Source organism: Chanodichthys erythropterus, chromosome 5 (assembly GCF_024489055.1).
Source record: "Chanodichthys erythropterus isolate Z2021 chromosome 5, ASM2448905v1, whole genome shotgun sequence".
NCBI classification, from domain to species: domain Eukaryota; kingdom Metazoa; phylum Chordata; class Actinopteri; order Cypriniformes; family Xenocyprididae; genus Chanodichthys; species Chanodichthys erythropterus.
This window is the reverse complement of record NC_090225.1, coordinates 4,906,151-4,923,958: the sequence shown is the minus strand read 5'-3', so window position 1 is coordinate 4,923,958 and position 17,808 is coordinate 4,906,151. Positions and strand designations below refer to the sequence as shown.

General features: G+C 38.3%; 1 protein-coding gene across 1 annotated transcript; it reads right to left on the bottom strand.

The window, feature by feature from the left end:
• Positions 1-8,253: 8,253 nt before the first annotated feature.
• Positions 8,254-13,799, bottom strand: npas4l (neuronal PAS domain protein 4 like). Its single transcript, XM_067385082.1, has 8 exons — positions 13,667-13,799; positions 12,809-12,972; positions 12,589-12,731; positions 12,260-12,356; positions 11,956-12,178; positions 10,456-10,565; positions 9,876-10,011; positions 8,254-9,766 (listed from the first exon to the last, which is right to left on the bottom strand). Exons 1-8 carry the CDS (start codon positions 13,723-13,725, stop codon positions 8,968-8,970), a joined length of 1,731 nt encoding a protein of 576 aa, XP_067241183.1. The 5' UTR covers positions 13,726-13,799; the 3' UTR covers positions 8,254-8,967.
• Between the last annotated feature and the right edge of the window lie 4,009 nt (positions 13,800-17,808).

Below are 17,808 nucleotides of genomic sequence, written 5' to 3'. Positions count from 1 at the left end.
AAAATGTAATCCTAACAAATAAACATATTTTAAACATAAATATGAAAAGCAAGAATTTATCTCACATAGTCTTCGGCTGCTTGGAATCCTTCAAATTAATCCATCAATCGATTATTCAACAAAAACGGTTGTAAATCCCTGGTCAAAAGTCAAGCTGCATTTACATGATGTTGTTAATGCAGGAGGCAGTAAGTGTTCAGCACAGCTCAGATCTACAGCCCCAGACAAGTTTTTTTTTTTAACCTCCATTAATCCAAAATGTCTCCCCTGACTTTTATTTCCTCCTTTCATATGTATGAAATTAAAAGTCTCCTGCACTTCCTGTTTTGTTCAGGATTCATAAATAGCTCTATTTAAAACGTTAAATTCATAAACAGTTGCTATAACAAGCACAGCGTCACAATATCAGACAAACAGCCGAACGATGATGAAATGTACTTTCATTTCCCAGCAGGCATCCTTCAGGAAACACTGAAACGCTTTCATTCAAAGGGTCCTACAGCAGGTTTATCAGTGCTTCGTTAATGCTTTGATTAGAACAAAAGACATCAGACGCTTTCATTACTTTCACAAATTAGAATTAGAGGTGTCTCGATCAACTCTGGCAAGAAATAAACAGAAGTTTATTGTGTAATGCTTCACAACTGTCATGATTTAGAACAAGTAAAATTGGATGAAAGGAAATAGCAATTATACATTTCTTTTTTGTTTTTCACAATTGCTCAAACACATTTCTTGAAACCTCCCAGCCAGCACACCTACACTATATTGCCAAAAGTATTGGGACATCCCTCCAAATCATTGAATTCAGGTGTTCCAATCACTTCCATGGCCACAGCTGTATAAAATCAAGCACTATAGGCATGCAAACTGCTTCCACAAACATTTGTGAAAGAATGGGATGCTCTCAGGAGCTCAGTGATAGGTACTGTGATAGGTTGCCACCTGTGCATTCATGAAATTTCCTTACTACTAAATATTCCACAGTCAACTGTTTGTGGTATCATAACAAAGTGGAAGCAACTGAGAACGGTACTTGCCTGACTGCATTGTGCCAAGTGTAATGTTTGGTGGAGGGGGATAATGGTGTGGAGTTGTTTTTCAGGGGTTGGGCTTGACCCCTTAGTTCCAGTGAAAGGAACTCTTAATGACATTTTGGACAACTTTGTGGGAAGTTTGGGGATGGTCCCTTCCTGTTCCAACATGACTGCGCACAAGTGCACAAAGCAAGGTACATAAAGACATGGATGAGCGAGTTTGGTGTGGAGGAGTCCTGACCTCAACCCGATAGAACACCTTTGGGATGAATTAGAGCGGAGACTGTGAGCCAGGCCTTCTCGCCAACATCACTGCCTGACTTCACAAATGTGCTTCTAGAAGAATGGTCAAAAATTCCCATAAACACACTCCTAAACCTTGTGGAAAGCCTTCCCAGAAGAGTTGAGGCTGTTAGAGCTGCATGGATTAAGAATGAAATGTCATTAAAGTTCATGTGCACGTAAAGGCAGGTGTCCCAAAACATTTGGCAATATAGTGTGGGGTTCAAATTCTGGGCTGTCTAACCTGGTCCCAGCCAGTTTTGTTCTCAGTTTCCATGTACGCCCCACATGGGTTTCACTGAAGAAAAAAGAAACTACAAGAACAGAAACTGCATCTTCCAGCCATAGCCTTAGATCAGGGTGTCCAAACTCGGTCCTGGAGGGCCACTGTCCTGCAGACTTTAAGCCAGGTTCACACTGAACGATTTATAATAGTCCTTTATGATGGTTACTTGTCAGACTGTATGAACATGATCCTCATGTCACACTGTGGGATCTCAGCTGTCATTAATGTCAGACTGTACAACAGTCAAGATGCGTTAAAAACGGACGCGCACATGAAAACTTGTCCTGAGTTTTACACCATCAAAACATACACATTCGACGACAGTGAGCTGCGTTAAGCCGGGTTCACACTGTGCGATTTATAATAGTCCTTTGCGATGGTTACTTGTCAGACTGTACGAACATGATCCCCATGTCACACTGTGGGATCTCAACTGTCATTAATGTCAGACTGCACGACAGTCAAAACGCGTTAAAAACGGACGCGTACATGAAAACTTGTCCGGAGTTTTACATCATCAAAACATACACATTCGTTGACAGTGAGCTGCATTACACGCGGGACTGAAATGGTGGCTAACAACGACATCTCTATCTTTAATTTTGATCACGGCTTGTCTTCCCTGATAGCACACGTACATCTCGGAGACGTCTATTTGATGTGTGTGTTTACGTCTGGAAGACGTATTATTTAGGGTGTTTGCTCATCTGGAATACGTCTATAGGACGTATCCTGTCAGATGTCAAATAGACGTTTAGAAGACGTCTTTAAGATGTTTATGATTTAGAATGTATGTAAACCTGACATCTTAAAGACGTCTATTAGATGTTTGTAAACAGCAGATGCTTTCCAGATGAAGTGATCTTTAACAGACGTCTTGCAGACGTACGTGTGCTATCTGGGTTGAAAAAAGAAGACAATTTGACGTCCGTCGTAGGAGAAGTCACACTGGAGGATTGTACGCCAAATCTTCTGACACTGCCAGAATTTCGTCTGAGGTAAAATTTGATCGCAACGGTCATTAACCGGCTGTCGGTGAACATGTCAAACTAGCGATCAAAGACAACAGATTTTAGGCTAGGGTTATCTTTTAGGATTTGCAAAATTCGTCTCAGACGACCAAATCTTGGCCAAAATCACACAGTGTGAACCAGCCTTTACACACGGGACTGAAATGGTGGCTAACAACGACATCTCTATCATTAATTTTGATCACGGCACAATTTGACGTTCGTCGTAGGAGTAGTCACACTGGAGGATTGTGCGCCAAAACTTCTGACACTGCCAGAATTTCGTCGGAGGTAAAATTTGATCGCAACGGTCATTAACCGGCTGTCTGTGAACATGTCAAACTAGCGATCAAAGACTACAGATTTTAGGCTAGGATTATCTTTTAGGATTTACAAAATTTGTCTCAGACGACCAAATCGTGGCCAAAATCACACAGTGTGAACCAGCCTTTAGCTCCATCCCCAATTGAACACACCTGAACCAGCTAATCAAGGTTCAAGTAGGCATACTAGAAACATTCAGGCAGGTGTGTTGAGGCAAGCTGGACCTAAATTCTGCAGGACAGTGGCCCTCCAGGACAGAGTTTTGACACCACTCCCTTAGATTAAATCAACTGAAGATAAAAGACATTAAAGACAATTTCTAAAAGACAATTAAACAACTCCAAAAAAACAGCATTACCAGCTTCACTTATTACTAATCATTTTGACTTTATTTCTGTCAGATGTATACAGAAGGTCTTATTGAGAATTAACAGAGGTTTAGATGTTGATGTTTTATTAGAATTAAATGTCACAATTATAGAGATTAGTGTTTGCTTTAGTTGGGCAGTTTGACTCGACTTTTTAAACATTCGTTTTTTCCTCTGGTTGCTGTAACTGTGTTTGTTATGGCGAGAAAAGCAAGCAAAAATATGATGTCAGCTGTTTGATGATAAGAATATAATCATCATGTAGTGGCTTAATTCGCTGATACGTTATTTATTTAGTTTTATTGTGTTGTTGCAATTCTACAGCAAGAGATTCAGCTAAATTTAATGAGTTTCGAAACACAATTTACACATTTGGAACTCCTGTGAGTTTTGTATGATGCACCCAGAATGCATTATGGAATGAAGTATGCCAGCGTTGTTGAGATTCATGTGCTGATTCTTGATGTCTGTGTGTGAGTAAAACTTGCAGGAGTTTAAACGTGTTTTGTGTACAATATGTTTTTAAACAGGAGTTCAAAGATTTTATGTACACATTTTTGAGTTTATCTGCATTAAAACACTTCTGGATCTCAATCAATTATTAATCAATGATTCTCATGAGACCAGCAAATAATGCCACTATGTGATGATTACAACTGTATCATCACCAAGAAGCTAACATCATCTGATCACGTTTCCTCTTGCTGTTTTTACCATAACACACTGTTACAGCAGCCAGAGAAAAACCAATGATCAAAAGACAAGAGCCCAACTAAAGCAAACACTGATCTCCATAATAGTGACTTTAAAAGAAACTATTATTTTCAATAAAACATCAACATCTAAACCTCTGTTAACTCTCAATAAGAACTTCTGTAGATGTATGGCAGAAATAAAGTCAAATGTGAGGCTTGTAATGCTGTTTGCGGAGTTGTTTAATCAGATCTTGAGAGATTTAATGTCTTTTATCTTCAATTGATTTCATCTAAGGTTATGGCTGGAAGCTGTTTTCTGTTCTTGTAGTTTCCCTCTCCTTCAGCGATTTTGCTTGTTATCATCAGCTATCTTCAATAATGCTCAGTCATCACCTAATTATCTCAATAACTCCAACATGTTTCAGTGTTACATTTAACAGCCTGTAGCGTTCACACTGAGCAGTGTTCATTTCATCTAGGCTAACCCATGTGGGGCGTACATGGAAACTGAGGACAAAACTGGCTGGTCTCCAGTTAGATATCCCAAGTGACACCCCAAATAAGTGTGCTGGCTGGGTAGCCATTTCCTCACAACATTACACACAAAAACAAATCTTCAATCAACTTTCACAAAACCCCTGGACTCCTCTGGCAAAATCAAACAATTGCTTCAAAACATTTTCACCTGTTCTCAAAATCAAACAAAGCATTCAGCTCATACACATCAAAATCAGACATAAACTCATTCATTAAACACTACATCAAAAATGGAGAACCATGAAGTTATGTGTATATTCATATGTATACAGTAAACTAATTTTGCAATTAAAATAGTATATTGATCCCAACTAAGGTGATTAGGCTATTGTATGCTCATAGGCTATAAAAACACAGTCCAAATGCAAAAGCCAAAAAGGTCAAAGAAAACTCTAAATTAAAAGCATGTTACAGTACACTCAAAAAAAGTTTTGCAACTGCAAAATCAAGGTCAGTGAGAGATCTTTCTCTTTATTTTTTAACATTATACTTTGATAGTACAGGAGATCAGAGTCAGACGGTTCTTGAGCTCTGACTCAAAGCGCTTCTGCTCCGTGTGGAAACACAAAGCCAGAGTGAAAACAGCTCCTGTTAGCAGCGCTACAGACTGATATTTTCTCATCATTACAGCTTTGAGAGAAGAACAGCGTGACGTCAGAGAGTCGCAGCTGAACGCGGATCAATCGCGCCACCTGGTGGAGCAACATTTACAGACACTTTTACCAACACAGTTTTTTCAAATTGCTTACACACTAAAAGTGGTACTTAAGGCCCACTCAGTGAAACCATTCACTCCTGTACCGAATCTTCAGATCAAGCCTGCAAATCTACAAGCACATTACGTGCTTTTAACTCAGTTTGCTTTTGTAAAACAAACTTTTTGCAAAACTTTAAGCACAGTTCTCTACATTACATCACTCAAAACTAACAACTCTTGCGTTTCATTTGGGAAACTCTGAGTTTTTTACAATTGGTTTGACATAATCTGTAAACTTGTCCCTCAAATCTGATTGGTTGATTTGAATGTTGTTCCAGGATCAACAAAAATGTTGACCCAGGAACATGTTGAACTCAGCAATATCAGGTTATGCAAAACGGTGGATCATTTATCATTGCTTTGGCACAAAATGCATTCAATGACTACATCTTTCAAATTAAATTAATTCTTTTCTCACTTCGACACAACAAACAGCAAATCTCTGTGTACGTACAGGCCAATTTGCACATACTTTCATACTATTTTCAAAACTGTAAACTGTTTCATACTAAGTTCAAAACAGTAACTTAATACATAACTGAATAAAACAGAAATATGCTGCATTTCTACAGTAATATTGTAATGAGATATATTCTGAATCTAAAAAATCAAATACTATCAAAGCAATTAGTTGAAACTGAACACCTACACAAGCTTTAGTCTTTCAATTTCATCATCATCCATTCAAAGAGGAAAACTTAGTTAAAATAGTGTTTGCTTTTGATGTTGTGTGCATGTTTTGTGGTTTTGTGTGTAGAGTTTTGAGAAATTGAGTCATAGTTTCAAAAAACTGTGTGTAAGCAATCAGAAAGAAATGTAATAGCGTTGAATGTGTGAGGGGATGTGAATGAGTGACCTTTTTGTTTCTATACTAATAAGCAAAAATGACTTTAGATAAACATCACATTTGTGATCAGCCTGAAGCTTATCCAAGGTCCTTTACATTTGCCAAAAATATAACTTTTTTGTTGTTATTAAAAAACAAACAAACAAGCAAGCCCAGCCCGGGTGAGAAAAAGTAACACAAACGTAATGTAAAGCATACTTTTTTAGAGAGTAACGCAATATTGTAATGCATTAGCTTTAAAAGTAACTTTCCCCAACACTGGTCATTAGGCATGTCATATGTACTATTCTCAAATGTATATTTATTAACCTGTTGATGTAATATTTTACAGCGATTTTCAGTTTTTTATATTGATCAGAAGTGCAGCTGGTATTTTTTTGCTCTTTTGTTCATTGGTGTGTGAAATCAGCTTTATTTCTACAGTGCTTTATTTAATACAGATTGTTTCAAAGTAGCTTCACAGTAATAAACAGGCAAATAACAGAGTTGATGTTGGAAAGTTCATCAATTATAAAGCAGCTCTACAGAAGCATTGTTATTCAGATCAATTAACAAAAATCTCATATGGCATATGAGAAATATGGCAAATCTCAACTGCCTGATCATTTATATTGTCTCAAGATGTAATGATATTATCCTCCAGCTCTAGTCTGATAAATGCGACTATACGGCATGAAGATAAACATTAACCTCATGATTTGCAGAGCTAGAGCAATTGACAATTTGTGGTAAAAAGACAATTTGTGGTAAAAAGTATATATATTAGAAAATGACCAATGGTTTCACTAGATAAGACTCTTATTCCTCGTCTGGGATCATGTAGAGCTCTTTGAAGCTGCACTGAAACTGTAATTTGAACCTTCAACCCGTTGAAATCCAGTGAAGTCCACTATATGGAGAAAAATCCTGGAATGTTTTTCTCAAAAACCTTAATTTCTTTTCGACTGAAGAAAGAAAGACATAAACATCTTGAATGACACGGGGGCAAGGGCGTAGATTTGGTTTCAACATTGGGGGGGTTGAACGTTGGTATGCTGTCTGTTTTTTTTTTTTTTTTTTTTATAATAATCTGTTTTGTGTGTAACGTTTATTGGATAATTTATTTTCTATCTATCTATCTATCTATCTATCTATCTATCTATCTATCTATCTATCTATCTATCTATCTATCTATCATAACTTTATGAAATTTATGTATAATCATTCATCAAATTCTAACATAACTGTAATTCTAAAAAGAAAGAAATTATGTTAAATATTAACACAGCCAGTAGGTGGCAGCGATTCGTTTTTTTTTTTTTTTTGAGTCAGTCACTTAAATCGTTCATTCAGCCAATTCGTTCAAAAGTCAGATTAATTTAGGAAGAAAACAAACACCGATGTGAATACTTTTGTCATTGATAAATACAGACACTATTAAAACATGAACTAACAAAACAGACGGCTGTTTTGGTAACTGGTTGCAGTTACACTGTTAGCTATGGCTGAATTGCAATGGACTAACGTTAGCTAGCTACAATATATGTGGAGTGTACCTAGCTATTACAATATTCTCATACCTCCTTCTCAGTACATGCTTTATTCTTTTTAACGTCTCTCTTTGACCAGCAGTTTAATATAGTCGGCTGGGAAGCGGTTCTCTTCATTTTTTGAGCTACCCGTACTCTCCCATTAAAACAGTAGAGCGCCATTCGCGTTGTTTTGGTGAAAGTGCGACACGCATTGGTTGGACGTTACCAATCGGTTCAATGGAGGGGGAGGTATTTTTTTCTCTAATTTATTATGACGAACTCATATTTCAATAGAAACGAAATTATTGCTTCAAAATAAATTAATTCTACATATTTTTCATCTGATCTATGGTGATTTTTATGTTGAAATATTGGGGGGGGTTGTAACTGAAGCATTTGAATATTGGGGGGGTTACCTCCCCCCCATCCCCCCCACAAACTACGCCCCTGCACGGGGGTGAGTAAATTATCAGGAAATTTTAATTCTGAAGTGAACTAATCCTTTAATCAGAGTTCATGCATGACTAAACAGACCACAGTTTTACTTCTCTCAACGACTTTATTGACATTACATACAAAAATAGAAACAGGGAGCAAGAATATATAAATAAGCTCTAAACATTATAGATTATTCTGACATGGAGAAATACAGATGGCAAACTTTACATTCATATCTGGAGTGAAACTTGTGTTTGCTTGAATGATCAAAACATCATAAACTACAGAAATAAATACAGAAGGAGTTTGGAGTGATTTGATGAGGTAGATTCAGTTCTTCTGCCTCGCTTCAGGACCTTCTGTGTCGTTTCTCAGTCGTTTTCCATAAGTGCAGAAGCTTATTGTTGAATCGTTTACAAGAACAACATCTACATCTACTGAGTGACAAGAAACCAAACATCCTTAAATCAACATACATTTACTGCAGAAGATATTAAGTCTTGATTTCTGAAAAATGTGGCAAAGTTTGTGCTTAAAACAAGAACAAATATCTGCCAATGGAGTCAGAAAAACAAACTTCATTCAAAGGGGAAAACAAGATTATTTTTCTGACACCTCAGTTTTTGCAGTGTAGTGGTAAATGTTAAGACAGCGGACAGTGTTGACACTATTAATAATTCACATAAAACACTGCACGTTTATAAATTATTCTTGAGAAACGAAGAGAAACCTGTTCAAACCAACACCTCATCAAATCCCCACGGAAACCATTGCCATGGCAATATGCCATACTGGGTTACTAGAGTAAGTCACGGACTTCAGTTAGCTCATGGATCTATGTGAGAAACACCAGCGTTTCACGATCTGTTGTACGTTTAATGGATGCCGGCGTACAGACAGTGATGGAGTTGATGCAACTCAGTGTTGGTGTGTGTCACGCTGACGAACGGCTCCACAGAGAGGCCGCCGGGAGCCGCCGGGAGCCCGTTCCACACGCAGTCCGTGTTTTTGGCCGAGGCCGCGTCCAGATCGCACAGGATGCTGTCGATGACTCTCTCGTCCAGCAGCGGCTCAGGCGTCCAGCAGAGGGTGCCATCGTGCTGCGTGTGCCGACTGAAGCTGCTGGCCAGAGAGCGGATCTGATGGGCCAGCGTTCCGACCTCCACCTGCTCCGTCTGGCTGAAGAGGAAGTGTCCGTCCGCCGAGGGCGAGGGCTCCGGCGTCAGCAGACTTGACACGCTGTCCTGAGCAAACATGAAGTCCTCCTGATGCAGGACGCAGTCTGACGGGCCCTCGCACGCGTCCAGCACCGGCTGGTACACGGGGACGCGGTGAGCGTCGGGCAGACAGACGGGAGGAGGAGCGTCAGGGTACGGCTGAGACACTGGGAACACTTCAGATGGGCAGAAGCGTGAGCCGCACACCAAGTGCTCAAAAGAGCCATAGCCTTCAGACAGGAAGTCAGAGGAGTGAGAGGAAGTGGGGCTGTAGGGCGGCGTGGAGAAGAAGCTTCTGATCTGCACATCGCCCGTCTCTGAGCTCCTCCTGCTTCTGCTCGGCATCTGTCCTGCCGTCTCCGGCAAGAGGACGGGACCCTGAGACACCTGAGCACCGCAGACAGACGGAGACACGCCGCCGTAGAGCTTGCCTTTGAGATAGACGGCTTCTGTTTCACTGTAGACAAGATAAAAGCGGGAGAAAATCAGTCATGTGTGACACACATTTCACATGCTGTTTGAGTTAAAGAGGAAGAAATCAGTCGAGCGAAGATGAGGAAGTTCACCTGATAACGTGGTTCTTGCAGGAGATCGATTCTTTGGCTGCTTTCGTGGTTGCGCAAATGTAGAGCCAGATCCATGACAGATCCTTCCTCTGAAGTCTGACCAGCATCTCTGCACTTGTGTCGCCTTCATCTCGTACTGCAGAAAAAGACGTGTGTGTGTCAGTAAAGCTGCATGTTCTTCAGTGCAACGATATGAGTAGATCATGATCACACAACGGGTTAAAAGTTTGGGGTCGGTGAGATGTTTCTGAAAGAGTCTCTTCTGCTCACCGAGGCTGCATTTATTTGATCAAAAATGCAATAAAAACTGTAAAACATTATTACAATTTAAAATGGCAAAACTGTAATTTATTCCTGTGATCAAAGCTGAATTTTCAGCATCATTACTCCAGTCTTCTGTGTCACATGATCCTTCAGAAATCATTCTAATATGATGATTTGCTGCTCAAGAAACATTTCTGATTTTCTGATCAGTGTTGAAAAAAGTTGTGCTGCTTCATATTTGTTTGGAAACTGTGATGTAACCTTGATGAATAAAAGTATTAATTTCTTTCAAAGATGTGTATTTGTGTTGACTCACTGAGTGTCGTGTGGCAGCGGGCGGCGAGCGTGAGATCATCAGGGTGCAGGAGGTGGTACCACGATCGACCAATCAGCTCCTCTGCTGAGAATCCCAGGTGGAACAAAACACTGTGGAAACATAATTCAACATTCAACAAACCAAATCACTCACGCCAGAATAATGACTGAAGATGTATCAAAATTAAGTGAGTTTACACTTTAAACAAGAACAAGTATCTGCCAATGGGGTCAGAAAAATAAACTTCATTCAAAGAGAAAACAAGGTAATTTTTCTGACCACATTGCCAGATATTTGTTCTTGTTTAAAAGGGTTAGTTCACCCAAAAATGAAAATTATGTTATTTATTACTTACCCTCATGTCGTTCCACACTTTCGTTAATCTTCGGAACACAAATTAAGTCTTACGGGTGTGGAACCGCATGAGGGTAAGTAATAAATAACATAATTTTCATTTTTGGGTGAACTAACTACGGAAGAGGATTAGGACCAAGCAATAATAAAAAAATAAAACCATCTCGAGATAAAAGTTGTTAAATTTCGAGAAAAAAGTCGAGATAAAATGTTGAGAATAAATTTGTTAAATTACGAGAAAAAAAACTCGTTAAATTTCGAGAAAAAAGTCTAGATAAAATGTGGAGAATAAAGTCATTAAATTACGAAAAAAAGTTGTTAAATTTCGAGAACAAATTCATTAAACTATGAGAAAAATGCCGTTAAATTTCGAGAAAAAAGTCGAGATAAAGTGTTGAGAAAAAAGTCATTAAATTACGAGAAAAAAGTTGTTAAATTACGAGAACAAATTTGTTAAATTATGAGAAAAATGTTGTTAAATTTCGAGAAAAAAGTTGAGATAAAATGTTGAGAATAAAGTCATTAAATTATATGAATAAAGTCATTAAATTACGAGAAAAAAAAGTCATTAAATTATGAGAACAAATTCGTAATTTAACGAATTTGTTCTCGTAATTTAACGACTTTTTTCTCATAATTTAACAAATTTGTTCTCGTAATTTAACGACTTTTTTCTCGTAATTTAATGACTTTTTTCTCAACACTTTATCTCGACTTTTTTCTCGAAATTTAACGGCATTTTTCTCATAGTTTAATGAATTTGTTCTCGAAATTTAACAACTTTTTCTCATAATTTAATGACTTTATTCTCAACATTTTATCAACATTTTTCTCAAAATTTTTTTCTCGAAATTTAACTTTTTTTTTTCTCAAAATTTAACAACTTTAATCTCGAGATGGTTTTATTTTGTTTTATTATTGCTTGGCCCTAATCCTCTTCCGTAACTAACCCTTTAAGCAAAAACTCACTTCATTTTTCAGAAAACAACACTTAATATCTTCAGTCATTTTGCTTCTCCAGTAAATGTATCTTAATTTAAGAATGTTTAGATATTTGTGCTGGAAAACAAGACAGAAACACTGAGGAAGAATTCATAGATCACCACAACTTTGCCACACATGATGGGAAAGTGTTCCAGTGCGTACCTATAGGGGGCGTGAGAGAGGCTCATGTCAGGCCGGTGGAGCGTGTGGAAGGAGCCGGAGGCGTGGAGGAGCTGGCGGTCCTGCAGTCTGTCGGCCGTGGGCGTACAGAGCGCCACAAACAGAGAGGAGCTCTGGAAGCGTCCCTTCACCAGCATGGAGCAGCAGCTGCCGTACTGGAGCCGGAAGGCTTTGGAGGTGAGCATACGGCACACGAAACTCCTCTCTGAGACAGAGAGAGGACATCAGGACCTGATCCGGCCACAACACCACATGCAGAAGAAAGCTGGGCTATCGAGCAACACACCTGCTGAGACGTCCGGATCTCTCAAAACGAGCTTCAGCGCTTCTGCGTCGCGACTGTCCATCATATCATAGAAAGTGTCTCCCTGAAGGATATCGACCTGCAAAACAACACAAAACACACTCACTATAATCACCGAATATTGAGAGAGTAACGGATGAATGTGTGTCAAGTCAGCTTTATTTCTACAGCACTTTGATTGATTAAAAGCAGCAGGAAAATAACAAAATCAATAATGCAAACTTCATCAAATATGAGATAATACAGCAGTGTCATTATTCGGATCAATTCACATGCACATGAAACAAAAGAAACAGACCGTTTTCACTCACCATTGACAGGCCGAGATATTCTACCACGTTTTCAGACACGTACACCAGTTTTCCGTCTTTGGTTAAAGCAACAATAAACCCAGGCAAGGCTTGCAGAAAGCTCTCGTTCAGAGGAGGAACACCGCTGCCGTCCTCATGAACACCTTGATCAAGCAAAGAGTGTTTAGATTGAGATCTGACTGAGACTGAAGGACGCGTGTCTTCAGGAGACTGTCTTTACCTGTGAGCAACACAGTCTTCCTGATGAAGGTGCAGATGAGCGACATGGAGTGCAGGTATGACAGACGCTCCTGCTCTTCAGCATCGATGGGCAGCAGCGCCCGCATAGTCCGGATCTCGGCATTGATGTGGTCTCGCCGGGCTTTGGACGCCCCTTTAGTGGACCTGCATCAGACCATGAAGACAGAAGGTCAGACAAAATCTGCATCCAACACACTTTCTCAAACATTATCAGAGCCTCAGAAGAACCGAGACAATCGAATATATTATGGTGAAAACATGCATGTGTTTCCTTTCTTTCCCCCTCTGCTTAAGTTTGAACTTTTAGCATTTATTATTAAGAATTATCTCTACTAGTCTGATAGTGTGTGAGAGAGACAAGCTTATAGAGTCTCAGTGAATGAGAACTGCTGAGTCTCTTTCACACACACACACACACAAGCTCACTGTATGTCAGTGCAGCAAACACACACCCAGCTAAAAGGGAACGTTCTGGCAAGGTTCTCTCAAAGTTCATTCAGTGACGTTAATAGAACGTTCGTTCAAAGTTATCTGGACTTTAATAACGTACAAACATTGGCACAAAAACTATATCAATACAATATATCGTTCATGGAATCTATAAATGTTACTACTTTTTACAAATATTCAAAAGTTTTCATAATTTCAAAACTTTCTTAGAACATATTTTTGTTAGCTTAGAGTTGTCATTTACATGCAGAGCAGCACAATTTCATCACAAGATTTTACGCCGCAGTGTCAGTGTAATATAAACGCATAACAACGGTGCGGTGCGCGTGCAGGAGACCGAACACACCGGGCGCGTGCACGCGCGGAACTCCTCACCGGTTTGACTGACCTGAAGCGTTTAGACGCGCGGAGGCTCCGTCTGATGCTCGTGTCGCAGCTTACGCTCATCCTCACTGAGATCTGAAGCAAAGCAAAAAAAAAAGCCCATGTTAAACATCTGAAGAAGAATTCGCGTTGGAAAAAAAAAAAACATTGATAACATGCAAAACATATAAACCGCGATGACAGGTCAGTGTAAGTACATTTAGGGTTAGTTGGTGGTAGTTGAGCTGCTGTAGAGCTCGCCTCACCTCTGACCGCTGTGTGTGTGTGTGTGTGTGTGTGTGTGATGATCCGCGAGTCTCTCGTGTCTTATATAGTCTCGAGCTCAACCTGAGACCTGAGGAAAAAAAAAACACTCAGCGTGACGACACGAGGAGTGACCAGATATTTATAGCGCGTGAGTGTAAAAATAACTAGTGACATCATCACAACAAACACACACAAAGAGAGAGAGATAATTAATATTAAGTGTTCGTTATTCCACTCTGAATTTTATCAAATAACAATAACATTTCATTCATTTTATCAGGTTTCAAGCTTCATGCAGAGATACACAATTTGTGTAGTTTGTGTGATTTAAAGGGTAAGTTCACCCAAAAATGAAATTTTTGTCATTTATTACTCACCCTCATGTCGTTCCACACCTGTAAGACCTTTGTTTATCTTCGGAACACCAATTAAGATATTTTTGATGAAATCCGAGAGTTTTTTTTTTAATCTCCCATAGAAAGCAATGAAATTAATGTCATTCAAAGTCCAGAAAGGTATTAAAGACATCGTTAAACCTCTGCTGGCCCTCTTTGGACATTTGTGACCTTGAAAAATCGTAGCTTCGTCGGAATGAGATGACACTTGGTGACTTTTGTCGCATTAGCAATATGAACGCACACACAAAAAAAATCAAGGACATGATTCGGATAGGTTAAAGGGTCGTAAAAAAAAAATATTCATGACAGGAAATGAATGGGAAATACGAAAAAATACAAAAACTTTGTTGGTATAAACTACAAATCAGACACTGTGCAGAAAAAAAGTACAAAGCAATGAAGGGGGGACACTCTAAAATGTCAAGAGTGCAAAATAGACACACCCAACCCCCCCACCGCCACACACACAAACACACACATATATATATATATATATGAACCAGCACGGCTATAACACAGAGCAAGTTTATACAAATGTGTGAAATAAAATCAATAATTCAGCCACAGAGCAGTAAAAAAATGAACAGCAAGAAAGTGGTTACCCTTAAAAACCTTGAGAGTACAGAACAGAAACACACACTCACTTCCACACATTCACAGACACACACAACACACCATTATACACACACAAATGAACTGGTGTGGCTGTAACAATATGGTAAAATTGAGCCAAAACTCAAATAAGAGGTTGAAATCAGTTCAGACCCAGATTTATTAAGATGTTATAAAACACACCTGTTCATTTTTGTTTTATTTTTTAATGAATTTTGATGTTATGTGTGACAAAATGTCCTCCTCTGTGTTTAGGTTTGACTGTAGTAAAATTAATGCAAAAACCGACACTTCAGATCAACATTTAAAAAAAATTTAAACCTTAACAAAAAGTTGTCTTTGAGAATGTCTAAGTATAAATCAAAATCCAAAACTTAATAAAAATGAGTACTAAGTATAAAAACAACTAGAGAATTTATAAGCCTTTTATTTATAACTATATAGGAATCTAGTGGTTACAACATGGCATTACAAAGGTTTTTCTTTTTTTACTCCCACCAGATGGCACTAATCTACCTTCAAAAAATGGATATTAAATTTCTTGTCTCTATTTAACACGGAATATTACGGAAGAGGATTAAGGCCAAACAATAATAAAAAAATAAAACCATCTCGAGATTAAAGTTGTTAAATTTCGAGAAAAAAGTCAAGAGAAAGTCTCATAATTTAACAACTTTATTCTCATAATTTAATGATTTTATTCACAACATTTTATCTCGACCTTTTTCTCGAAATTTAACAACATTTTTCTCATAATTTAACAAATTTGTTCCCGGAATTTAATGACTTTTTCCTCATAATTTAATGACTTTATTCTCAACATTTTATCCCGACTTTTTCTTGAAATTTAACGAGTTTTTTCTCGTAATTTAATGAGTTTACTCTCAACATTTTATTTCGACTTTTTTCTCGAAATTTAACAACTTTAATCTTGGGATGGTTTTATTTTTTTATTATTGCTTGGTCCTAATCCTCTTCCGTAGAATACTGCTTTAAAAATTAGGAAAAAAAAATGGTGTATTTTTTCAATGGGGAAAAATAGCTAATAAAAATGTTATAAAAATTGCACAGTATCATAAAATACCCTCAAAATTTGATATAATAATCAAAAAATATTATTGAACTAAAATATATTACAATGGTTTTCCTGAAAAACAAAAAAGTTACATTTCAAGGCTTCCGTCACTTTTGACAAAGTCAAGTGTGACTCTTAAACGAAGAGGGCAAGAGGGTTAAAATAGTCAATTGTCATGATTGCAGTGGTTCAACCTTTGAAATTGTTGAAAAAAGTTCTTTTTGTTTTGTTTTTGCGCACAAAAAGTATTCTCCTTGCTTTGTGACATTATGGTTGAACTACTGTAGTGACTATTTTAATGATGTCTTCAGTGCTTTTATGGACATTGAGTGATATTAATTACATTGCTTTCTATAGGGAATAAAAAAACTCGGATTTCATCAAAAATATCTTAATTTGTGTTCTGAAGATGAACAAAGGTCTGACAGGTTTGGAACGACACAAGGGTGAGTACTTAAAGGATTAGTTCACTTTGAAATAAAAAATTACCCCAAGATTTACTCACCTTCAAGCCATCCTAGGTGTATTTGACTTTCTTCTTTCTGATGAATACAATGTGAGTTATATTAAGTCTTACGAAGTCGCGTCGTGAGTTGAAAACAGAAGCTATGGTAGTATGAGAGTTTTACACTTTCTTTGCATGTTGAATATGGAAGGCGGTCTGGCAGAAGCTAGATATTTTACTTCATAACTTGTTAAATATGGATATTTTTCTTACACAAATTCATCGATTCTCTTCAGAAGGCCTTTATTAACCCCACAAAGCCGTTCGGAGCATGTTCAAGTTGGATGGATGCACTTTCTTCAGCTTCGTACTCATCGGTCCCGTTCACTGCCATTATAAAGCTTGGATGCATCAGGATATTTATTAATTTAACTCAGATTGAAATTTTGACTTTCACAACAAACTCACGCAGACTGACTTTCTGCAAGTCAGGGGATAAATCTGTTCAAAAGTCCTTCATTCCACCTTTTAGTGTCAATATTTGATTCAGTGAGGAACCTGGAGAAGAAGTTCAGAGGAAGCATCTCAGTGCCTTGGCTTCTGTAGAGTCGGTTTGGGTTTAGTGTGCATTGCTTCAAGGCTAGATCGAGCCTAAGCAAACCTCAGATCGTTTTATATGAAAGTCTGTGGAGGGTCGTCAGAATAAAGTGTGTCTGCGGAGTTTCCCGTCTGCAGCGCCGCCGCACTTAAAGATAACACAGGACTTTATAGCAGCAGCTACTGACAGACATGAACACACTGCCACTGCGAGACGGACCCACGGGTTCACCAACGTCTGAGGTCTTCACACGCAGTTCTGCCTTCAGACGTCGCTGAAGCTGATCGATCTGGAGGGTATCAATATCATTAATGGACACTTATGAGCTGATCGTTCACAAATGCTGACACACTGAAGCGAATGTGACGATCAGAAGATGACACATATGGAGTCAAATGGAAAACAAGTTTATTTTTCTGACCCCATTGGCAGTTTAAAACATAAAATCGCTTCATTTTGAGACATTATTCATTAATCTTCAGTTATTTTGCTTCTCCCGTAAATGTATCTTGATTTATGGGTATTTAGATATTTGTGCTGGAAAACAAGACAGAAACACTGAGGAAGAAGCTCTTTTTTTTGTAGTGTATCAATATTATTAGGAGTTCCTTTCCATTTAGTGTCAGACAAATCACGAATGAAAGCTTTCTATGCTACGATACATGGCAGCGAATCAAATCTGTCTTTTCTTTGGGAAAGATTCAATGGTCTAATGAGCTGTCGGAGGTCAGGAGAATCATCTTCAGGTGATTCATCACAGTTTGTTGGGAGC